Source organism: Ochotona princeps, chromosome 9 (assembly GCF_030435755.1).
Source record: "Ochotona princeps isolate mOchPri1 chromosome 9, mOchPri1.hap1, whole genome shotgun sequence".
In the NCBI taxonomy this organism is placed as follows: domain Eukaryota; kingdom Metazoa; phylum Chordata; class Mammalia; order Lagomorpha; family Ochotonidae; genus Ochotona; species Ochotona princeps.
In genome coordinates this window covers 41,178,166-41,204,164 of record NC_080840.1, presented here as the reverse complement: position 1 = coordinate 41,204,164, position 25,999 = coordinate 41,178,166, and the positions used below count along the sequence as shown (strand labels likewise).

Here is a 25,999-nt window from a genome sequence, read left to right as displayed (position 1 = left end):
CTAAAGTCGAAATTGGAAGCTGTATTTTTCACCTGGGTAACTTTCCCAAAAGAATTCTAGTCGAAGATAAGATCTTGCTGGATTTCTGTAAAATTGGTTCCTGGCCCTAGTGTCCTGGGCCTGCGGGAGAGTCTGAATCAAACATTCCATCAGCTGAGTACTGTCTTTTAAGGTTTGCGATGGACAAGATTTTTTTGTAGAGTAACCCTGGGCAAGGCTTGTGGGTAAAGAAGCCTTGGTTTTTCCTTTCACCTGTTTGCCATTTAGCGTGCGGTATTATTAGCGCTGCTTTGCTTGGCTGTTCCAAAGCTTTTCAACGTGCTTGTGTAAAAGCAATTATGGGGGCGGGTTGCTAGAATCCCAGTAAGTGAGCACGGTTTGATTAGAGATGCTCACTTAAAAAAAAATAGTATTACGTTTGCAAGGAAAGAATCTTGATTGAATTTGAACTGTAATACTGCATCAAGGTGGAGGAATCCACCAGGGGGGAGGGGCGTGGGGAGGGGTGGGGGGATTCCCAGAGCCTATGAAATTGTCACATAATGCAAAATAATTAATAAAAAAATAGTATTAGAATGGGTAGAATTGAAATCATTTTTATTTTTTAATTTTGTGTTTAGCACCAACAAAACCACTGTGACTTCCCTAGCTTGGAAATGACGACGTTCTGGTCAACCTGGGTGAATTCACCTGTCCAAATCGGTGCCTCCCGGAGGACCCTAGGGGTGGGCAGGAGTCAGGCTTCCCGCAGTCGCCCTGCTCCTGGCAGAAGGCAGCCCAGAGCCAGGCACCAGGCTGAAGAAAGTGAACTCTCCACCTTTCTGTCTTCTCCCAGACCGAAACCAATGCAGCCTTCTGCTGTCCAGACCTGGAAGCTGCCTGTTCTGCTCACCCTGTCGGCCTTTGGGAAAACCGTGACCGAGACCCAGGGAGCTGGGCGAGCGGAAGTCTCGGCCCCCAGAAAACTCGCAGTAAGGCACGGGGTGTCCCCTAACTCCCACTCCTAGAGATGGGGACTGGGCACTCAATTCCGGGGTCTGGGGGAGGTGTTCGGAGGGAGTCCCGACGACCAGGTTGAAACTGAGGCTCGGTGCTAGGATTCCCTGTGCCGGGAAACGCCCCTTTCTCACCGGGGACGACCCCGTAGTCCCCTGGCGCCCCGCCCCGCCTCGGTCCCCGCCCCGCATCCCCGGGGTGCACATGCTCCAGCACGCGCCGGGCCAAGTCCTGGTGCGTCCGAGCCAGAAGTTCTCGGGACCCAGGCGAGGGCAGACGGGCTGTGAGGGCTCCCGCCGCCCAGGTGACAGAGAACTCAGTCCTGCGACCCTTCTCCAGGGCTGCGGACTGCCCGGCCCCTCCTCGGGTTCCTCCCGCAGCCTCCCGCTCTCTGGAACCTCCAACCCTGGACATGCGGTCGGCTAAGCCAGGCGCCGTGCTGCCTGCATTCCTCCTTCTGGCTCTGGCTTTGTCCTCGCACGGGACGCAGGGAAGGCCCCAGGGGCGCAGGGTAGTGCATGTGGCTGTGGCGGGAGAGGAGCCAAGACCGTTGTTTTTCGTCCCGGCTGTCGGAGCCGGCCCGGCTCCCAGCGTCTTCCGGAGCGCAGGTAAGAGGGACGCTTCGCAGCCGGTCGTCTGCGCTGTGCCTGGCTCTTACTGAATTGCTCCTGGAGCTCGGGCGAGGCATTCCCTTTGGGAAGCGTAAGTTAAGCGCGCGGAAAATAAACCAACTCTGTAGAATACTCGGTTCCCAGGCAAAGAGGTAATGGGGTTTATCTGACTTAGGTAGTTGACACGTCAATGACAAAATCCAGCTGCCCAAGGAGCCAGCTTTACAGGTCTGTTTCCTAGGTGTAAGAGGGACCTTTTTTGGAAATAGCCGACCAAAAGCTAAAGACCTGAGCTTCCATCCCATGGGCTAAAGAGTAGCTGGACAGGTTGTTGTGTGCTTACCGGTGGCCCAGTTCTGGTTCTGCTGCGGTTTTGAGAATTAACCGGGATTACTGCCCCCAACATCTGAACCTACTTAGATAGGTCCCTCTTCTTCCAGTTTCATGCTCTGCCCAGGCCATGGTTGGTTGACTCTTCACTGCTGGGACTTAGGTCAGTGTGAAAAGGTCCCAGGTGCTGCTGGCTGCTCCCAGATCAATTCCTGCGCCCTAGATGCTCACAGTGGAGGAGGGGTGCGGGGAGGAAGGGCCATGAAGATGGAGAGGAAGTGGTGTGGATGAGGGGAAAAGGAGCGTAGCATGGGGTAAGGTGGAGGGGGAGCGCAGAGGCCTTCAGAGGGGATGACTGTGATGTAGGAGGGACCCCCGGGGCAGGAAGGAAAGCAGTGGGTGAAGAACTGCAGCTGGAGCATGGCTGTGTCTAGAGCCTGCCAGGCTGGGTCATTGCACTTTATTGATGCGGGGAGAAAAAAGGGGGGCATTATAGTTCCGTCTCTGTGTGCAGAATACTTGGACATGAATCAGATACAATCAGGGCATGAGAACAGGTCAGTAACCACTCTGAACAAACTCAGAGGGTGGCAAAGCTCCTAGCTCTCCCAGCAGGATGCATCCGCCAGGTCCTGGAGGCTTACCCCATGATGCTGGAGTTCTGTCTCGATTACTCTGTGGCATAATCAGTGTCATCACCTGGGGCTGACGTATGTGCCTAGGGCTCTGAAATCCTTGGTACACTAACATGTATGCGTACTCCATGGTCAGTAGGAGGAGTCCCTGGACACATGTGAGACTGCAGGTTTTGCAAGGGTGCAGTCCCAGGTTCCATGGCAGTGCATATGAAAGCCTGAAGCCAGAGGTGGAGACATTTATGAGACAACATCCTCATCTCTCCTCCTTCCCCAGGGCCTGCCTGTTGTTCCGATGTGTGCTCCTCCTTGCCTTTAACTCCTCTACCAACATTCAGGAGGTTGCTGTGATGGCTCGGGAAGTTAGAGTTGCCCAATGCTATGGGCCAACTCTTCTCCAGGAGCTTAGTCACGTTGTGTTCGTGAACCTGGCTCTTCCTTGTGACCATCATTTCTGTCGTCCTAGCTCAAGTTCACAACAATGTTAGCACTCACCTTCTAGGCTGTCTTGCTCACTCAGGCTCCTACGGGTCTGCCTGACCGGGGTCAGCAGTGGAAAGTCATGTTTTCATGACATGTACACCTGCGCTCTTAGTCCTGTTCTCTGTTCCTGATGTCCCTCAGGGGAGCAGATGAGCAATTCTGCCACAGACTCCGCCAAAAGAAAGGGGGCCTTGGAGTTCTTACATACCCAAGTAAAGTCAGGATAAAAAGGGTAGGGAATTGGCTGTGGTGGGAGTGGAAGGATTGGAGACAGAAAGAAAAAATGGGTGTGAATTGTGAAGAGCAGGGGGACTGTTGTCTTCATACATATTATATACCCTATGTCACACTGCTTTTTCAAGACATCTCAGGCAGCAACTGCATTATTTCTGTTGATTCCCTAGAGGTGGATTTGTGTTGCTGTTTTAATGCAAAACCCTTGCTTAGGACGTGAAAGTGAAGGTGGTTTTGGTGAGGTGATACCGAGTATCTGCAACTGAACATTCTTGCTGCATCATGTAGGACTGCTCTGTTTCTAGACAAATTTGTTGTGGCTTCTCTTGATCTCCAGGAAAGTCTTCACCTCCTGCAAAGGTGGGACACCCAGGTTTTCCCGACTGCCCAGCTGCTGGCTTCAATGGGTCTCACGGAGACTGCCTGCCATGCCTCTGTGCTGGTCCCTTCATGAATGCCTGCTCCTTACAGGTGCTGTGCTACTGTAGCTTCTGCTATTCTGCCCTGTTCTGGAATGTGCTTCCCTCCACCTTTGCCTGTTGGAATTGTCTCCCATTATTTTGGGAGAAACACAGTGTTTCCCCTCTGCTCTCACAATAAACCAGTTAGCATAGAAAAGCTTCTGTGAGCTTTTTCCCACCAGCAAGCAAGCAGGTTGCCTGTCTTGGGGATAGCACCAGCTGGGTATCCTCCAATTCAGTTCAATTCAATTCAGTTCTGACACTGTCAGCCTGGAGCTGGCATCAGATCCTTCGGACATGGGTGGGGGACCACTCAGTCCCCAAGGAGGCACCCACTGCATATCCAATGCAACTCTGAACCTCCAGAACTGCTGGTCAACCAGCTACACACTGGGTTCCCGTGACTTCCCCTGTTCAGGCTTGATTGTCTTGCCTGATCAGCTCACAGAACTCAGTGAAACCCCTACTTACACTCCCCAGGTAATTACAAAGTATACCTATGGTGGGGAGTTTTGCCGGCCCCTTAACACAGCACCCTCTAAGCACTTCCACACATGCAGCCATCCAGAAACTCTGTGAACTTGGTCCTGTTTGGTCAGTAGGGAGCTTCAGCATATGGACATGGTGGATTAAATTGTTGGTCTTTGTTGATTAGCTTGACCTTCTGTCTCTTGCTCCATTTCTGGGGTTGGAGGTATCACTGGAAGTCTCACCTCTCTTTTTTTTTTTAAGATTTATTTATGTTTATTGAAAAGGCAGATTTACAGAGAAAAGGAGAGACAGGAAAAAGATTTCCATGTGCTGATTCACTCCCCATAATGCTGCAATGGCTGGAGCTGAGCTGATCCAAAGCTACCAGGAGCATTTTCTTTCCCAGGCCATTAGCAAGGAGCTAGATGGAAGTGGAGCAGCCAGGACATGAACTGGTGCCCATATGGGATGCTGATGCTTGGAGGTGGGGGATTAGCTAGTTAAGCCAATGTGCTACTTGCAAAGTCTCACCTCTTGAATCCCTCTGTGGCTCTTTGAAGGATCATCCCTGTCCTGAATCGATCGACTCTTCAGTTCAGAAAAGATGCTGTCACTTCCAAGATGCACAAGGATTTTAGGAGCTGTGTGCCCAGAGAAGGGAAAGAATACCAAGTAGATATTTCACAATATCTTTGCCCTTTTCATTTTTGGTATCTTTGCTGTTATTTCCATATTCAGAAATAGAACCCTAAGTTATCTTTACAAATATTCCCTCAGTTCTGATAGTCTCAAAGACCTCAGATACACTTGCATTCTGCTGAGACTTTTGTAATGATGGAATTTTGTTTGTATAATCCAAATTCCCTCTGTCTTGTGTGTGTTACTGTTCTGCTTGCCCACACAGTCCATCACACTTAATGAGTAACAGTTTCTTCCATATGTTTGACAACAACAAAGCAACTTTTGCTAGTTTGCATACCACAGAGGAAGGGAATGTAAATGGTCATGTTTTTTTAAAATTACGTTTTTGTAAATGCTAAAAGTATGCCATGTGATGTTTTGAAATATGATATGTGGGAAAACAATTGCTACAGTCTTGGGTCCCCTACACTCCCATGGGAGACCCAGATGAAGCTTCAGCCTGGCCCAGACCCAGTTGTTGCAGTAATTTAGAGGGTGAGCCAGTGGATGGAAGATCTTTCTCTCTCTCTCTCCCTCTTTCTCTCTTTGTAACTATTTCAAATAAATATATCTTCAAAAAAAATCAAAACATAAATAGGAAAGAAGAGTGATATGTGATTTTTTCCTGTGTGCGTTTGCCAAGTGTATGTTCAGCATGGTAGCTAGGTTAACGGCTATGGCCAGGCACGTTGTTTGGCATAGCCACAACTCACCTATAGGAATGGGCTTCTGCCCAGTTGCAGTGTTTCTGGTAATAGCTGTTGCCTGTCTGTGGGAGCCTTTTGATCAAGTTGCTGAGTAGGAAATTCTATGCAAGGAGTTGACAAAACCCCTTGGGATGGCACAGTCCTAGGAGCTACTTTCCAGTCATGTGCTGGCCAGAACTAGGACTTTAACAATTCCCCTGCACTGTTAAACTTTTTCCCTTTGTCCTTCCTTTTATTGCTGGAAATGAAGCGTTTAAGAGCAGATTTCTAATGGCTTACTGCCTTGTGGGAAAGGATAAAAATTTGTGGGCAGGTGCTGATTTCTTCTTTACCCCTGGGTATGGAGTGCACCACAACAGCAGTGGGAAGTCACATGACTTCATATCCCATGGATTCCAAAAATATAAAAAAAAGTTTCAAAAAGAAGGATTTATAAGGGTTTCATTGGGTGCTGCTCCAAGTAGTGTGATGAGATCTTGTTAGCCCTGAACGCTGGCTGAGTACATCCACTCCACATGCATGGCCAGCCTGTTAGTAACTTAGCAGCTTTCTTGGTTGTCAGATTGCCTGTCACAGCCATACAGTGCCTGTGCTCAAATAACCCTGGTTTTACTGAATGAGGATTCCAAGATACAATAATAGTGATGCTAATAATTTAAAAATGCCAAAAGAAGCCTTATTTTCCTTTCTAGAAAGAAAGTGTTTTGAGAGATGGAGATCACATTAACTTTTATTATAGCACATTGTTACATTTTTTTCCATCTTATAATTATTGTCACTCTCTTACAGTGTCTATAAATTAAGCTTTATTATAGGTGTGTTCATATAGGAATAAACCAGTGTATGTAGCATTTATTACTATCCATGATTTTAGACATCCACTGACAGCCCTGGAACTTATTCCCCATTATTAATGGAGGGTACTTAGCATGTTCTGGTGTTTTGACATTCTTTATATCTCTAATTCTGTATCTGTCCTTTAAAATTCATGAGCGACACACCTCCCACCAGGCCCTGCCTCTCACTAGAATCTACCTCTCCACACTCCTCCACATTCCCATAGCAGGGATGAACTATAACCAAACCATGGGATTTTTTTTTATGCCATGTAGTATTCACTGCCTCTAATACCTAGAAAAGAAATGGGTTTTTAAAATGTATTTATTTGAAAGGTAGAGTTACACATGGAAATAAAGACAGATCTTTCATAGACTGGTTCACTCTTCCAGTGGCCACAGTGGCTGGCGCTGAGCTAGACTGAAGCCAAGAGCCTCGAACTCCATCTAGATCAAAGGAAGAAGCCCAAGTACCTGGCCATCTTCTGCTTTCCCATGCATGGGATCCAGAAGCTGGAATGAAAGAAAAGCAGCTGGGACTCAAATCAGAATCCATATGAGATGCTGGTGTCACAAGAAGCAATTGAACCCACTATGCCACAACTCTGGTTCCAAAGCAATTGTGCCTAAAGTGAGACTCCTGATCATATGCCTCAGAACCCATGGGAAGGCAGCTTTCAAGTGTAATTCTTATACTTCCCTCTGAGTCTAATGAATCTTAGTATAGCTTTGGGTCTGCAATTCATTAAGCTCTTTGAGAATGTTCAAGTGCATTGAGTATTTGAAGCCAACAGAGTTTTTTAACTGGGGAATGTGTGGAGGAAAGTGCCATGTTGGGAGGCTCCCTACAGATCAAGGCTGTTTCTTACTGTTCTCCGCAATCCAACCATAATTCAAATTCATTAACCCCTCTGCTCTCTTTTTATCCCCATGCACCTGCAGCTCTATAGCTACATGTTCCAGTGTGTCTGGAAAGATAACTTATGAAGAAAAGCTGTTTTGGCCTCCTAGCTTTAGGAACATGCCAGTAAGCCCCTTTTTAGAGAATCATCCTTCAGGGTCTGTGAAGTCTTGAATAAGAGGAAATTATGTAAATCAGTAGCATCCATACTCTTTGTGTCATTTCACATTTATGTGCATCTCAAAAGACTAGATTTTGAAGGAGCTCACTTTGAAAGTATGACTTCATCCACAGCCTGCAGGCCAACCGTTCCTTTGTACCAGGGGAACACTGGGAAGACAAGGCTTTGCTGGAGTAAGGTAATGAAGGAGAGGAGACAGTTGAACAGGAGGAAGACAACAACAGGCCAGGGCAGCAACAGCAGTGTCTTCAGGATGATATGCTAACTGCTGGTTGAAAAGGTTCAGTGTTTTCCAAAGAAAAAGTAAATGCTTTGAGCTAAGCCTGAGGCGGAAAAAAAGGCACATTACTCATCTAAAGTATAATTGCTGTTCTTAAATGTGCCTATTTTCTTCTGTACCTTGGTAAATATTCTGTTTATTTTCACTTTATTTGAAAGGCGGAGAGAGTGTTCATCCACGGACTCGCTCCCAAACATTCACTGCTACTAAGATTGTGTCAGGCCAAAGCCAGAAGTTTGAAACTCAAGCTGGAACTTGCAGTGGATAGCAGGAATCCAAATACTTGAGTCACTGCTGCTGTCCCTCAGTGTGTGCATTCGCAGAAAGCCTTAATGGACACACAGTTGGGCCTCGTTATGGGATGCAGGCAACCCAGGTGGTTTCTTAACCACTGAACAAAGTCTGGGCCCATGGTAAACAATGTGACATCAACTGCTTACACTCTCTAGAATCCATAATTCCTATTAACATTGTTCACCCTGCATGCCTGCTTCAAATTAAGCTCTCTGTGTGGCCCAAGACAAATGATGTGAGCTGACTGTTAAGCTCACTTTTTTTATTATGTAGTTTGTTGTAGGGAAACAAAAGTGCTAAAAGAAATTAAGCTCCCCCAAATAATCATTTCCAGTTGATAGTTTTACAAAAGTTTATTGTTTGTGTCAAATTGAGTGTTGATTTTTCCCATTACACAGCTCCTCAGGAGAGATAGGAAGCACTGCTTTTGGCTTCTGTGATCACAGTCCTGCAGCCCCTGAGGGACCACGTCTCTGGGCTCCAGGTGTCTGAGCCACCGGGAAGAGCCTGTCTCAGGGTTCCTTGTGAGTAGGGTGCACAGAGGAAGCGAGTGAAGGAAGCATCCTTGCTCTCTCAAAGCACTGTCCGAATTTCTGAACAGTGGTGATCTGAAAAGATGAATATCATCATGACCACCTCGGGAATTGATTGTGTTTATGTATAGGAGATTTTCTGTCCTCAGAAGTTATGTGGTTGCTAAGGTTTGGACTATTGTCTATTTATGTAAGTCTTTCTTGTGACTATCTCCTGTGCTCCTTAATAAACTTAAAAACAACAGCTTATTTAAATAGGGCAATATATATATATATATACACCTCGATTTTTAAGGGAGACCAATAGAATTTACTGAAGAATTATTGACACTACTATGTTTACTGATGGTGTGTTAAAATAGTCATTTCCTAAACGTTTCTCAAGCAAGTGAAAAATAAAGATTGGTGTTGCTTTTTGGTTCAGACCCCATGTCCCATGAAGCAGTGCCTTGCTTTTCAAATAAATTAAATAAATAAATAAAGGAATAAATACATAAATATATATGTTTAAGCTTTGAACCTTTTGTAGCCTTGGCTCCTGACTCCAGCTTCCTGCCCGTGCATACCCCAGGAGGTAGTGATGGGTTCCTGCCACCCACAAAGGAGACCTCAGTTGGGTTTCCAGCTCTCCACTTTGGGTCTCTACTCAGCCCTGGTCATAAACCTGGGAATAAACCAGTGGATGGCAGCTCCGTTTGTCTCCCTTCCTTTCTGTCTTCCTGCCTCTGAAATAATAATATTGATAATAATAAAAGTGTTTCAGAAAAAAAAATAAATCAACATAGGCTAGTTTATGTGGGCAATGAGTGGAAAACTTACCTATGCCATATACCCATGAATTGGATTTTGGTTCAGTTCTACTACTATATTATTACTATTTGAAACTATTTCCATTCAACCTTATAAACTCACATGTTTCTCATTATTAGGAAACTATTTTCTGTGTATATCTATTCTGTTTCACTTTCTAATTTTGAATTTTTTGCTATAATTTTTAGTGTATGGTGCTTAAATAGTAATTACATATTTCAATATTTATGATAAAATATTTTGAAAAACTCTTTTGTGCAAAGGAGCTTATGGCCTTATCTTGGAAAAAACATGTAAGGGCACTCCAGAAGTTTGTAGAATATGAAATTAACAGACAAGTTTACTTTAGTGAAAAAAATTTCTTCGTTTAAATATTTATGTATTTATTCATCTTACAGAAGTACACAGAGAGAGAGAGGTAATGACAGAACAAGAGAACTCTATCTGCCAAATCATTTCCCAGATGGCAGCAATGGTGGGAACTTGTTCAGGCCATACTCAGGAGCCAGAAGCATCTTCTGGGTCCACAATATGAGTGGCAGGGGCCCAAACATGTGGGTTATCTTCTATTGCTTTTCCTAGTCCATTGCAGGAAGCTGGATTGGAAAGCAGCAGCTGGCCTTTGAACTGGTGCCCACTGGGAATGCCGGTGTTGCAGGCAGTGCCACAGTTCTGGACCCCCATGGTTTTAAATCAAGGATGGGCTTTTGGCATAGTGGTTAAGACACCACTGGAGATGGCCCTATTCCACTTGAATCCAGCCTCTGTCCCTGATTTCAGCATCCTACTAAAGTGTACTCTGACTCAGGCACTTGAATCTCAGCCACACAAGAGGGATACCTGGATTGGGTTCTGGGCTCCTGGTTGTGGCCTGGCCTAACCCTGGCTCAATGCTGACTACTGTAGATTTTTAGGGGAATAAAGCAGTGAACAGGAGATCTTTCTGCGTTATACCTTTTTTTCTTTCCCTTCCTTTTTCACCTTACTCTTTTCCTGGTGTTTGCTTTTCAAGTACATTAAATAAACACATAAAGGAATAAATACATAAATATATATGTTTAAGCTTTGAAATTCATGCATACAAGGTATCTTCTGAAAGTTCAAGTAGAGGGGGCAGGTGCTGTGCCATGGTAGGTTAAACTGCCACTGGTGATTTTGGTTTCCTATATGTGAGTCAGTTTGACCCTGGCTACTCCGTTTCCAATCCAGCTCCCTGCTAATGTGCTTGAGAAGGCAGTGGAAGATGGTCCAAATATTTGGGCCCCTGTCACCTATGTGGAAGATCCAGATGCAACTCTTGGCTTCGACCTGGCCCAGCCCTGGATATTGTGACCATCTGGGGAGAGAACCAACACTCTTGTCCTCTTTCCATAATTCTGTCTTCCAACTGAATAAATCAACAAGTCTTTAATAAACAGAAGTTCAAGAAAATATATCTATTATAAAGAAGCATAAATTTCACTTTTTGCATCTAAATAAACTTTTAAATTCTATTTTAATGAACATTTTGAAGCCTGCTAATGTTTAGCACTAGTTTTTAGTTGTTACAGTTTATAAGGGAACATATAAGCTTTTTTGCAATATTTTCATGCACTGTTGCCAGCAGACTGCTAATATGCGTTAGTGCGTAGCCGCTGCCCCAGGATCTACTACGACCAACATTTCAACCCACTTTTTAAGATGTGAATGGCACTTATTTTAATCAGGTGTGGGGAGACACACAGCCATGGACGTGACTGTCATAAGGGCAGAAGGTGTTGCCTTTAACGGCCTCTGGAAAGAAGAGGCGTGTGACTTTTTGTAAGGCAACACAGGGATGCACTAGAGCCGTCATGGGCAAGAGCTTTATTGTAATGTAGTCTCCGCAGGGAAGCCAAGTCAGGACTGGGGAAGCTGGCTTGGGATTAGCTGATTAGGATAATTTCAGTGGGCTGTGTGACAATAGAGCTGCTCCTAGTTGTCTGGTCCCTGGCCCGGGTGGTTGGGGTGCTGGTTAGTGGCTTTGAATGTGAGCTCCTGACAGAGGGTGTTATCAGGATGTGGGTTCTCTATCTCCAAGAGTCTCTAGTGTTAGTAAAGCCACACGGTATCAAAGCAACTGCTGAAAAAGTTTAAAAACATGATTAATACAATGCTCAGGACAAAATCCAACTTCTTTCCCCAATCTTGGTGTTTCTTATCTGTCTTTGCTCACACCATTGAAGCCAAAACTTCAGCAGACTGCTCGAGGGCAGCATTTTTCTTATTTGTCCTCCTGGATATTTTGCTCCTATTGGACTATCCCCATCCTCTTTATCTTTTAAAAGATGTAATAATTTATTTGAAAGGGAGAGAGAGAGAGAGAGAATCTTCCACTTGCTGGTTCATTCCCCAAATGGCTTCAATAATCAGGTCTGATCCAGGAACCAGGAACTACATGTGGATCTCCCACACGGGTGGTAGGGGCCCAAGTATTTGGACCATTATCTATTGTTTTTCAGTTGCATCAACAGGGAACAAAATAGGAAGCAGAGCAGCCAGGACTCTAACCCATGCTCCAATAATGAATGCTAGCATCTCAAGTGTGACATAACTCATTTCACCACAATGCTGGCTATCTCCTCATCCTCTTTAAATTATCCTGTGTATTCACAGTTATTCCCACTTCTTCTCCTGCTTCTCTGACCATTCTGACCTTCTTTCTGCCTCTGAACACCTCATTTGCTGCCATTAAGTGTATCCCAGGGTTCCACAACTAATGGTGGAGTGTTCCCCAGGCTCATCCTTTGTAAACGTTTCTGGTTTCAACTGTTGCCTCTGTTGACAGATTCCAGAACATTTCACCATCCTTTTTCTCTTCCTTCCCCTTTAAATTCACATATTCACTTCTGTTGGATATCTGCACAAAGGCATCTCTGGCTTTGATCTTTCTTTTGTACAGGAATCTGCTTTTCTTTCTATAAAACTGCCGTGTGTCCTTTGTTTGTGGCCAGAGAAAAGGCAAAGTTTTGCTTCTTGACGACTATTTCCAGGATGGTGTGGATTGACTACTGGATCAAAAGCTAGCTCTCTGGATTAACAGTTTCTCTGCCGCTCAGTTTGCTGATGGCATTCAAGCTGCCTAATCCAACATGAGCATCACAGTGGCTGTGCTAATCCACTGTCATTTGTTTGTCATTCTCAATAACTGATTGAACATAAAAACATTATTGCAGTGTAAACTGACATGCAACTTTTTTTTTAATGTTTGAGCATTTTTGTAAGAATCTCATTTGTATTTTTAAGTGTTTTAAGTCTGGGAGGGGGATTAACTGGATTAAACCAGAAACTGGATCTATCATTTTCATGAGATTAGTCTTTCAAATGAAATGGCTAAAGTTAAATTAAACATACATTGGCCTGTGGTTTACAAACAGAAGGAAATCCCCTTTGCAATATGGTTTTGTGCTTTTTGAAGTTCCCTGAAGTCATTTAATATTTTGTCCTTTGGTAAACATGCAGTACAATGTTAGAACTTTGTCATAATATTTTATAGCATAGGACTTGGGAAGGACTTTAGAGATTATGTAGCTTGTCTACTGCAATTAATAAAAGAAGAAACCTAAGGCATCTTTGGAGGTATCTGCCTTGATACAGGATTTTACTTAGGTTAAGAAAGCCAAGAATGAATGTTAGGTCTTTGTGCAGGAGGTGGGAGGTGGAGGGGTGTAGCAGTTGGGTACAGAGGATGACTCAGTATGACTATATTTAAACTCAGATCATTGAAAATCATTTTTATGTGACCTTTGCAGTAACATCAATGAAATATTACAGATACTGTACATTCCAAAAATATATTCTGTCAAGTATCAGGATACAATTTTAGCAATACTCCAAACTCAGGATATATAAAAAATTAGGTCACAGTTTTCTTGCTTTGTTAATCGAGTAATGCCCCCTGAATCATGGAGCACACCAGGCTCCCAGATCTTAGTTTCCAAAAGCATTTTCTGATGAAAACAACCAGGACTCCTTGGAGAAATCCATAATACTACTAGGACTAGACAGGAAATAATACATGATGAGCCTGGGCATATGTCTTCCAGTCAGTAGAAAAGCAAAAAAGGTACAAAATAACAAGAGCAATGGTCACCTCAAACGTGACAGGACAATGGGACAAGGGGGCCAAATAAATGGCAAAAGCTAGAGCTATGTAAACAACCAACAGAGTCATTTTAGATTCCAACTCAGAGAAAAGGAGTCTACATTGGCAAAAATAAATGAACAAATGAATACACGAGTTGGAAAGAAAAGCCAGACATCTCTTGCGGAAGAATTCTAAATAATCCAAGTGGACACTATTGCCTTGATGAGAAGAAGCACAGCTCTTAACTCCTTAATGATGGGCTGCACATAGAAACTTTTTTTTTTTAGTATGGAATACGCTGGGGGCAGTCACCTCCCAGTGGGGAAACCATGAGATATTACATCAGCAAGGTGTTAATTAAAGTTAACATCAGAAACTGAGCAGCTCGATACATGCACTCCAAGGTCAGACCACGTATCTTGTGGATTTCCTTGTGGATTTCCTTGCCAGGGTTTGAGTCCAGTGGTATAATTGGAGAGTGCCCCCAATGAACCTTTCCTTGGAAGACCTCAGACTTGATTCTTGGCCAGCAAGTGCAAGGTCATGTGAGGTCTGTCACCTGCACCAGCCAATGCGCATACCAGTGGATGCAGCTGTCTATTCAGATCCACCCGTCCCCAACTTTCAAAAAAACCGATGGGTGCTGTGGCTTAGCCCAGCCTAGCCTGCCAAAGACCTAGTCTTCATGCATATCCATGGGCTTAGTCAGGGCAACCTCCAATTGCCCCCATCAGGCTTTTGCATGTGCCAGCATGTGCTGCAGCTCTGCCCAGCCTGTCCTGGGTCCCACCTGGCTAATATACACATCCAGCTCAGTCTACCCTACCACCAGACCTGACCCACAGTTACACCAATGGGTTCTGCTGCCTTGTCCAGCCTGTCTACCACCCAACCCTGGCTCTTATGATCACCAGTGGGAGTTGAGTTTAGCAGGGAAGAGTGCCCATGGTTCTTCTACCAGGACCACTTAGAGCCCTGGATCTTGCATCTGCCAGGAGGCAATAAAGTCCAGCCTAACATAATTTGCACCCAGTTCTGGCTTGTGCCAATGAATGCTGTGGTAAAACCCAGCTGGCACACACCTATTCTGGCTCTTCTGTGTACCAGTTGTTGCAGTCCAAGCTCTCACACCCCCCAGGGAAGCAGTGGCCTGGCAGGGGAGTCCCTGAATTTCCCGTACCATACCATCTCCCAGCCCCAAGTCTTGTTCATGCCAGTGGGTGCTGTGGCCCAGCCTGGCTATCTCATCTTGGCATTTGCCAGTATGTGCTGTGGCCTAGCTCTGCTTGACCTGCCCGTTGTCCCAGCTCACATTGGCAGGTGCTGCAGCCTAACCCAGCCTACCCAGCATGTAGCCTTGGCTCTTATGTAAACTGGCTGGTGTTGTGACCCAATCTGGTCTGGCCTGGCCAGGCCTACACCCCATCTTGGCTCTCGCACATGCCAGCAGGTTCTGTGGTCTAGTCCATCTCAATCTGCTCTCAGAACCAGCACACATATATGCTGATGGGTACTATAGACTGGACTGGCCTGGGGTGCTCCCAACTGCAGCTCTTGTGTTCATCAATGGGAGAGCTGCAGCCTAACAGGGAGTTCCCCCAAGTTTCCCTACCTGGTTCACTCCGAGCCAAGGATCTACCTACACTGGTACTGGTGGATACTCTGCCCAGCCTGACACTATCTGTCCTGGTCCTGTCACTCACTGCAGCCCAGGCTAGCCCAGCCTGCCCCCACCTTGGCTCTCATGTGAACTGGCATCTGTGGGCCTACTCCAGCATGGCCCACATCATATCCTGGCATCCTGCCTCCTGGGTGAACCAGAAGGTTAGGTAAAGCCCAGCCCAGCTCAGCCTACCTTTACACTCAGCCCACTCAGCTGTGCTGGCCTAGCCCATCACCAGCCACTGCTCATACGCTCACAAGTGGGAACTGTGGCCTAGTAGGGGAGTTCCCTGAGTTCCGCTTCCAGGCCTGCATCATGGATCATATGTGTATCAGCGGATGCTAAGCCCATGCTCAGCATAGTCTGCCCCCAGTCCCAGCCTCTGTGTGGCGTTTGTTGTGCCCTGGCCCAACCCATGCCCAGACCTGGTTCTTGGGGCACCAGCAGGTGCTGCAGCCTGGGCCAGTCCAGCCTGGGCCAGTCCAGCCTGCTCCTATCCCCAGCTCCTGTGAATATTAGTTAATTCTGTGATAGTGCCTGGCTTGCCCGTCACCACCTCAGCTCTCCTGCAAACTAACAGGTCTGCAGTCATACAGGGGTGAGCCTACAAATCCCCTCTGTTTTGGTATGCATAAGAAAATAGTTGGTAGAGTCCAGCAAATTAAACTATCTAACCTATCTATCATCTTAGAGTTACCCTCCCCATTCCCATTCTATGATAGAAAGAATACCCAATATTTACTTCTGAGTGATTGTCCTGAGTATTATATGTTAGTAGTAAGTATATGCATTAAACTCCATGTGGTCCATTAGATTTCTTGTCCGTTCTACGTCTCTGCAACCCTGCAACCAGCATCCTTTAATGACAATACTGACATCTCCCCATTACCTCCTCCCTCCTAGCAGTGCTTTTTTTTTTTTTTTTTGAAGAAGCTTGGCCATGCAATTCTTTTGCCTAACCCTTTAGCGACTCATCTCCTATAGAATGAATTACAGTTTGTAAAGAATCATAGAGCCCCATCACACCTGCAGCCTCATCTCCCATTCCTCCTTGCTGGTCACCTTGGACATCGGTCAGATACTCCAGACACTGCAGTCCTGCCATCTTCTGGTTATTCTTATCTAGTTATCCCTTGCTCACAACTACAGGAATCTAGTTAAACACTGGTTTTTCTGTTTCAGTTAAATTTGTTGTTATATGTTCCTGTATTCCCCAGTGATTGAACTTTAAATTAAAACTGCAGTGTATGAAAACTGGTTTTCTTGGTGCCTGAGTGGAGAGGGAGGCACTGATGATTTCCCTGGGAAGGGCAAGAAGCCTTGTAAGTTCCATTTGTTTGAATGTGGGCCAGGTGCCCTCAGTTAGCAAAGCATAGCTGTGCACCCTACAGTTCATGGTAGGTGAACAAGACAACAGCCCTTTCTTCAAGAAGCCCACAATACTGTAGAGCAGACAGGCACATGCAAGACATTCTCAGCCTAATCCAGAGGTGGCAACTTCTTTGATAGAAGTCGTACATATGTGGTAAGGGTGAAGAGGGATTGTTTACTTAAAATGTGTAACTCTTTACAACTTTGACTGTCATCATCTTTGCATGGTCTGTAGTGGGCCTGGTGTGATGGCCTAGTGGCTAAATCCTCACCTTGCATGCGCCAGGATCCCACATGGGAGTAGGTTCGTATCCCGGCTGCTCTATTTCCCATCCAGCTCCATGCTTGTGGCTTGGCAAAGCAGTGGAGGATGTCCCAAAACCTTGGGACCCAGCACCTGTTTGGGAGACCTGGAAGAAGCTCCTGGCTCCTGGCTTCAGATCAACTCAGCTGTGGCCACTGTGGCTTCTTGGAATGAAGCATCAGATGGAAGATTTTTGGTTTCTTCTCTATGTAAATCTGCCTTTCAATAAAAATAAACAAATATATTTTTAAAAAATATAGTCTAAAGTTCTTTTGGAAACAGGATAATTTGTTATTTATAATTTATTTGAAAGGTAGAGTTGCAGCTTGCTAGTTTATTCTCCAAATAGCCACAAAACCCGAACTGGCACCCATATAGGTGCTATTGCTGCAGACAGAAGCTTGTCTTGCTACATCACAATGTTGGCCCTGGAAACCAAATGCTTTGTAATGTCTTTGAGCATACTTTTAGCTAAAGTGCTTCTATTACACTCGCCTGGCACATCCTAGGTAGCTGTGACATAGCTACCTGGCAGAGTGCCCATTTTATACTGATGTCACAGGGGCCAACTTGCTGTGTTTTTGTTTCTAGGAATGGGGTTAGAAAATTGTTGGGAACACCCCACAGGTTCACATGGAGCAATGCTTTCCTTTTCCCTGCTATTGCTTTTCTTTTGGGATCAATTTGAGCTGTTTATGAAATTTAGATGTTTATGTTCAAGTGGGAGGAGAGTGCTGATCACTGTACTCCTGCTGCCTCCTTCCCATCCGGCCCTGAGCCCTTGCAGGGCTGCCAGGAACGGGGAACTGTCTGTGCAGGGAAAGGCTCTCACAGCCCTTATTAGGCTCCAGGATGTCGAGAGCTGTTAGGATTCCTGTGTCTTCATTTTCCAAGGCTCAGTCACCGCTGCTTTGTCTCAATGAAGTTGTCCTCATCAGTGCAGTGGGGAGGTAAGAAATGTTTCTTCCTCATATTCGTGTTGTGTTTGACACACAGGAGGCAGTTTGAGAAGGATTTTCAAAAAGTGCACGAAAGTGCATGTTAAAACTGCATTGCTTATCATTTTTGCTTTTTGCACCAAAATCAGCTGTTAGTTCTAGTTTTCCATAAGCTTTTGGAAGTGTGCCATAAAATAAAGATTTATATTTAAATGTGTAGTAAGGCTCAAGAATTTTGTTAAAGTGCAAATTTTCCTGTTCCCCAATTTCGTATGCATTTTCTTTTTTCTTTTTTTTTTTTCCTAGTGAGTATAGGGTGAAGCCCGAGATGTAGTTGGATTTCTAAAGTTTATTCTATTTTAAGGGCAAAGCCTTTCCAGGGGCAGAGTCTCATGATCCGCAGTGCGATTCAATTCATTTCCTCTGGTGACATCAGGGAGAAGAATTACAGGGAGGAGACTGGTTGGGGCCGTTGCCAAAGTACAGTCACAGAAGTATGAGAACTTGGATCGGCCTTGTGTTAACGGAAGGAGTCAGAAGGACGCAGGCCTGGGATAAGGTGTTGGAGGTGGAAAATACAAAACTAACTAGTGGCCGGATGTCATAGTGAAGGAATGAGGAAGTCAGGATAACTTCTTTGTTATGGGCCCAAGTGAGAGGCGAAGAGTGATGTCATTTACTGAGGGTGGGGAACACGGGAAGGCACGGGGAATAGAGCTTGGTCCAAGGGAAAATCAAGCATTCAGTCTCAGCTGTGCCCTTCTGAGAAGTTGTTGAGGAGCTCTGATGCAGTTCAGGCAGAGTGACTATAGTCTAAATAAAGCTCCTGGGAATGGCCAGGGCTGAAGTACATCTGGGAGATCAATGACATAAACCACCATGAATTTTTGGGTTTAATGCTTGGAACTATAGCATGTTATTATTTTTTTGGAAAGCTAGAGACAGATAGAGATTCTTCCATCCATTGATTAACTCCCCAAGGGCCCCAGTAGATGGAGACAGGCAAGGTCAAAGCCAGGAACCATGGGTGCCAGGAATATCAAGGCCTTGAGCCATAACTTGCTGCCTCTCTGGGTATGTGTCAACAGGGAGCTGAGATTCAAGCCTCAAGTGGACTCCAGCATAGAGTGTGAACATCCCAAGTCACGTGTTAACAAGCCATCACGTCAAATGCCTGTCCCCAGCATGTTATCTGTTAATGGTAAAGAAATGCAGTCAGAAATTTGAATTTGTTTCTCTTTTCAGAAATATTCCCAAGAGATTTGAACTTAAAGGACAAATTCATCAAACATTTCACAGGTAAGCGTATTATTGGTGATTCTATTAAATAAAAAAAGATTGCATACAGAAGACTGTTAGCACTGAGGATATGACGATAAACATGTAAGATTCCAGTGCGACATTCTTTGGCTGTTTCTCCAGCACTGCTCGCATTCTCTTGCATGACGCTGCTGTTCTGTTCTTTCAATAAACTCTGTGTATCATTTGCTAATTCTGTGTTCTACCAAATCACTTTGAACAGTACAACTTCCATATTTTCTCTTTCTTCCAGTATTGTTCTCCATTTTGTAATCATCCCATTTTTGTAATGTGGGACAGACTTAGTGGTTGAACTTAGTTATCTTGAAGGGTCATATTTGTTTTATAACTTCAAAAATAATGGACATGAGGGGCAAGGGTCACAGGCAATCCCCCTGAGGCACATCATGTTCAGTGTTGTCAGGTGTACTGCTAAGGGACCTTTCTGTAGGTGTTCCTTAATTTCCCTACTTCCACGAAAAGGGGAGAAAGAATCAGCTGGGTCCACCTTGATTTTATAGAGTAATAAGGACATGGAAAGTCTTGCTCACCTTACTATAGTTTGTGACAAAAATAAGATACAAATGAGTTGGATGAGAAAATGGAACCAGTATCTGTGCATGTGAATACTCACTCCTCTTAAGTAAATAAAACTGGGGAGAAAAAAAGTAGAAATCAAAGTTTTTTTTAAAAAGTTTATTATTATTCGTATACACTTGGTTGGGTTTTTCTGTTGAGAGTATTTCCCTCTTAACTGTTCTAAAGATCTCTACTGGAAGCAAAGGTTCCATTATGTGAGATGTTGAGAATGTGGAATGAATTTAGATTATTTTTCACAGACCACAGTACCTCCCACAGCGTGTGGGTGAGGGTAAGAACTCCTGGGCAAGTTCTTTTAAGGGCATGGTAGGATGTAAACTACTGTTATGTTATATCTCCATCCATAAAGTGCTAGCAAATTTGTTTGGGAAACATGCCTGTGTTTGGCATTCACATTCTTTTTCTGACCTCCAGGGCCAGTCACATTTTCAGCTGAATGTAACAAACATTTCCATCGACTCTATCACAATACTAGAGATTGCTCAACACCAGCTTGTAAGTAGCTTGGGCATTATTATTATTTTAAAATTTCTAATCTAACAATAAATGTTTGTGATTTTAAACTTAGGCTCTCTGTGGGTGGGAAGTGATAGACTAAACATTGTATGAGGTGCTATTTATAACCTTGACAGTGCTCAAGGCTTGTATGTGCTTTTGAAGTGATAAGGGGGTGAAATCACATTCTTTTCAGAAATATGTCCACATCTGAAAATAGCCAGATTTCCTCAAAGATCAAAATGTTTGTCAAGTTGTAATCTTATTGTCATTGTTCAAATTCCTTGGCATGAAAAACATAAGATGACTATAAAATGAAAGTCAAAATTTCCTCCTATTTTAAAGCAAATGTTTTACATCACATCATTTTTACAGTGGGTGTTGGATTTTTCTGAGTAATGATGGAATGTGTTTGAAAAGTTGCCCTAATGAATTCTTTTGCATACTTAAGTTACCGAAGTTAATAATATTTCTTTCTTTTTTTTGAAGTTAATAATATTTCTAAACATAACATTTAAGGAATATCATTTACAGTGACCAAATTATGATTATGTATAATAACTCAGTTGACTGTTTAAATTCCTTTCTAAGCCTAAACTTTCCTTTTGAAGAAAGTGAATTTGAAGCATTTTGTTTCTTTTTAACTATGCTGCTCAGCTTGAGTTATATTTAATTCCGGATGCTGAGTCATATACATTGTAGCTTTGTTTTGTTCAAAAACAACTTGTATTTAATGATGAGGAAAAGTTAATCACATTGAATTCAGGACAAAATGACCAAGTATTCACACAGGATGGTGGATGGCATGCAGGCTTTGGGATCACACTGCTTATTCACTCTGAGATGATTAACACCTTGGGGCTCTTTCCTTATCTCTAAAATGAATGTAACAATAAAATCTAGTTCTTAGGAGAATAAATGAGAAAATCTGTTAAGCACTTGATATGTTAAATTATTGGTATTGTTGTATGAATTCATGACAAATGGCTAACATGATCACCCCCATATTTGTATTAAATACATGTGTGACTAGCCTTTAAATGGTTTTTCCTAGATTATAAACGATGTGCTCGTTTATTAACAAGACTGGCCGTGAGCCCACTGTGCTCACAGACCTAGTAAACCCCTCTGTGAGTATACTTTTCTTTATTTCTCTTATCATATTCAATTGTTTAATTTTCTTGAGACTATTTTGAGCCAATTAAAAAACCACAAAGTTGATCTTGCTAGATCCAAAGAACTTAATCTGTGGATGTTGAACTTAATGTTAAAATTTGATCTGGATCCTTCATTGAGTTAATTTAAAATATTCTCAAGAATTATTAATATAAGTGACTTTTGGCAGTCTTTTCAGTCCTGAGTAATTTAAAAAATATCATTGAATATTTGCTGTTACTTTAGTCAACATGTTTGGTCAGCATTTCAGTACCACGGACAAGTCCCTTTAAGGCCACCGATTCCTCCAGTTGTCCAAGTCATCAATGAAATACTTGTCAAGAAGTATCTGTGACTATCTTGAAGCCACTGGCATAGCCCAATCTATTTCAAATAACTGCATGGTTATTTAGCTCACCTCAAAGATTTGTTGTGACAATTGCTCAGACAATTTTAGCCTATTGTTTTCTTGCCATTCTTATTTTTTATTTCAAAAGCTATTATTGCATGTAGATACATGTATTTATCTAGAGGATCTGTATAGTGGAGGCAAGTATACCATGAAGTGAAGATACATTGCAGTATGTATGTCTACTTCTGAATAGAAGGATGACTCCTAATGAAACTGATAAATCTATCTTGACACTAGAATGCTGACTTTATTCTCAATACCTACAGTGTCAGGATACACTTAAATAGCAGAATGATGGATTTGTGACTATTGTTGAGGAACTAAACTATTGTAATATGGGGGAAACACTGGGGAGGGATGGGATAGGAGAAGGTGGAGGGGGAAATCCCTGAGGTTAAGAAACTGTGTCATGAAATTTAAAGAAAGAAAGTAAGAAGGGAAGAAAAAGAGAAAGAAAATGATTAAAAATAAAAAACTGTTATTGCAAATTAGCAATAATAATAATTAGCTTTGTTAATTCTTCATACTTAAAGTTGCTGCATTTAAACTTACCCTTTATTTTAGATTAAGATATTGAGTTTGGAGTAAGTATTGTGGCTTGATGAGTTATTACTTTGTGATACCAGCATTCATATTGAAAAGCCATTTTTAATCCTGGCCACTTGGTTTCCAATCTAGTCTCCTGCTAATGCCTCCAGGAGGCAGGTCGCTCAAGTGCTTGGTCCCCTGCTACACATATGGAAGACCCAAATGGAATTCCTGGCCTTGTATAACAGTATCTATACTGGTTACTCAAAACCATGTCAATTCCATAATATTGCAAATTGCTGTTGATGTTATATTGGGACTCTTAATTGACTGGGATGATATTCTACCAGCTCTAACTTCGGACCAGAAATGGTCTCCCCAAGAAACTGTTCAACCCATCTGGACAATAAGTAGCTGGACTCTATGCTTGGTATATGTTTGCAAGGAAAGAATCTTGATTGAATTTGAACTGTAATACTGCATCAAGGTGGAGGAATCCACCAGGGGGGAGGGGAGAGGGAAGGGGAGAGGGATTCCCAGAGCCTATGAAACTGTCACATAATGCAAAATAATTAATAAAAAAAGAATATTTTGTGCTAAAAAAAAAAACAGTATCTAGAAAATATTACAGGCATTTGGAGAGTGAACCAGTGACCAGAAGATCTTTCAGCCACTCTGCCTTTCAAGCAGAAGAAACTAAATTGAAAAATTAAAAAGATAATATGTGAGATTATTTCAGGAATCAATTATTCCTAAACTGTCTCAAAAATTTTTAATACAAACATGAATAAATCATGAGCATTATTTTGACTATTGAAATGACTTAAATCAAGCTATAGCTGTCCTTTTCTTTGTTCTTGATGTATTTTATGTAAGTGGAAAAAAACAGCACAATAATTGGGAAAGTTCATACCCCAAGAAAGTACTATATTATAGTGTAGAATACTGCACACAAATTTACATTCTCTTGGCACTGGGTCCATAGAAGACAGAGCTGACAAATATGGCTTTTTAAAACTGTAAGTTTAGATTTTTAGTGATTTGTCTCTGTGGGCTTTTTTTATTTTTTGCTATTGTCTTATTTTAACAAGATATTACAAACAACGTTATAAATTAGTAAAATTGGGGTTATATTATCTGTTATTTGGGTGACTATAATTCTAATTACTTAATTGTTAAACTTATTTTCTAAAAAATTCATTTCCTATTTCTGTAATTTTTTTAAAAGATTTATTTTTATTGGAAAGGTGGATCAGATTTATGGGGAGAAGAGACAGAGTGAAAGATCTTCCATGTGCAGGTTTCCTCCCCAGGTGGCTATTAATGGCCAGAGCTGAGCTAATCCAAAGGCAGGAGTCACGAGCCTTTTCCAGGTTTTCCAAGTGACTGCAGGGGTGCAAGACTTTGGGTCATCCTCTACTGATTTCCCAGGCCATAAGCAGAGAGCTGGATGGGAAGTGGAGCAGCCGTGACATGAACCAGCGCCCATGTGGGATCCCTGCATTTGCACGATTTAACTATTCAGCCATTGCTTTCTATTAGGCTTGCCCTCTACGAAATTTTTGAATACAGGACTTATTTATTTAAAAGGTTAAGAAACCAAGAAAGGAGAGACAGAAATAGATCTTTTGTTTCTCAGTTCACCTCCCAAATGGCTGCAATAGTCAGGTCTGGGCCAGGAAAAAAGGCAGGAGCCTCAAACTTCATCTGGGTCTTGGCTGGCAGGGACCTAGGCACTAGGCACTGTCTTTCTAAGCCCTTTGGCAGGGAGCTAGAGCCAAAGCAGTGTGGCTGGATTAGAGTTACTCTGAGATGGGATGCTGCTATCCCAAAAGTGATGGGTTTACCCATCATTGCACAATAGTGCTGGTCCCACAGGTCTGTTCTTTTGGTATGGGATACCCTAAAACTTTTATAGGGAGATTATAATTTTACATTTCTAAAAGTACTGATTATTCACCTCTCTTTTGACAAGTGCACCAGTTTGCATTATGGTTAGACTGTAAATTAGGAGTCCATAGATTATTTTTATTCTTTAAGATTTGTTTACTTATTTGGAAGGCAGAGTTACAGAGATGGAGAGACAGAGAGGTCGTCAATTTCCTGAATCACTCTACAGATGGCTACAATGAAGCCAGAGGAGCCAGAAATGCCATGTTTTTGGCAGGAGCCCAAGCACTTGGGCTATCTTTTGATGCTTTTCCAAGCGTAATAGCTGGGAGTTGGTTCAGAAATGGAGCAGCCTTCATTCCAATGGACACCCTAATGGGATACTGGTGTGGCAGATGGTGAATTAACCAGATATGCCAAAGTGATGACTCTACCTACAGATTATTTAAGCAAACCTAAATAAATGTAACCATTAAAACTCTGTTTTAAGGGCTGGCATTATGGCACAAAGGGTTAAGCCACCTGCTATGATGGTCTGGCAGTGCCATTACGGAGTGAAACAGCAGATGGAAGATCTCTCTCTTTTTGTATTCTTACTCTTGCTCTATGTCTCTTCCTTTCTCTAACTGTGCCTTTCAAATAAATGAATAAATCCTAAAAGCAATATATATACATATATATATTATATGTTAAAAATCAAATTATGAATATTTTTCTTCTCTTTTTTCCCTTAGGCATTTGATAAAAATGTAATTCCAATATGAAGAAAAAAGTGCCTGGAATCCTATTATATGTAAAATCAGATGAGATTTCTAGTTTTACGGTATTAATTTGATGAAGAGACTTTCAGAGTAACAGATTAACTCTGCCCTTCTTCTGTATATTATAATTTATAATTTTTAAAAAGCGTTTAAATCACATATTGCAAATGGAATATTTTAAATTATGCTATTCTTTATTTTTGCTAGATATACTATTTTCTTAAATGGCTAACATTCCATATTAAACATGCATAATTAACATAATGTAAATTATGTCTGAGTGCTAGTGAAAAATGTTGTGTTTTCTGTTTGTTTTTGGTAATGTTCGTCAAAGAGTTATGTATAAAATCCACTTTTATAATTCCTATTTAATATTTAAATTTTTTTCAGAATTTTTTATCTTTACTTACATCAATTTGTGAATTTTATTAGAGCAAAAAATATGAAACAACTTTTTTCTTTAAATGAAAGCTACTGTGGCAAATGATATACTACTAAAACATCACTATATGTAAATATATATATTTATATATATGAAATATCTTTAAAAAGTTCATGGAAAATACATATCATGAAAGACTGCATGGATTTTAAAGCTTTTTGCATTAAAAAAATTTTAAATTCCATTTTCTCCGTGAACTCTTTGATGTATTTCCCATTCTCTGAATGGATAACTAGAATCCCGAGGTATTTTGTCATTTCATGTTATGGTATGTGTTGCTGTCTTAAGTAAAGGGAAGTCTGGTTGTTCTTGGGTAGAGATGTATGTGAGAGAGTGAGAAGAAAAGATGGATTGCCTTCATTTTTTGATTAAAATGTAACAAAATATCTTGCAGTTAGTATTTTGTTGAAAAACATTGGGAAAAGTGAGAAATCCACGACAAAACAATGGACACCCGCCCTCCATCCTTTGGAAGGCTAGACAAAGCCGGAGTTACTGAGGGATATATAAGCAGCGCAGTTCTTGAGTTTTTATCACTTCCCTTCCTTATTTGTGTTGGTTATGAAGACATCTGCATCCTACAATATTGTAT

General features: G+C 42.5%; 1 protein-coding gene across 1 annotated transcript; it reads left to right on the top strand.

Moving 5' to 3' along the window:
• Positions 1–1,248: 1,248 nt before the first annotated feature.
• ALKAL1 (ALK and LTK ligand 1) lies at positions 1,249–25,254 on the top strand. The gene is made up of 5 exons (XM_004580600.2): positions 1,249–1,604; positions 19,071–19,124; positions 20,139–20,219; positions 21,274–21,349; positions 24,939–25,254. Exons 1-4 carry the CDS (start codon positions 1,409–1,411, stop codon positions 21,336–21,338), a joined length of 396 nt encoding a protein of 131 aa, XP_004580657.2. The 5' UTR covers positions 1,249–1,408; the 3' UTR covers positions 21,339–21,349; positions 24,939–25,254.
• Positions 25,255–25,999: the final 745 nt, after the last annotated feature.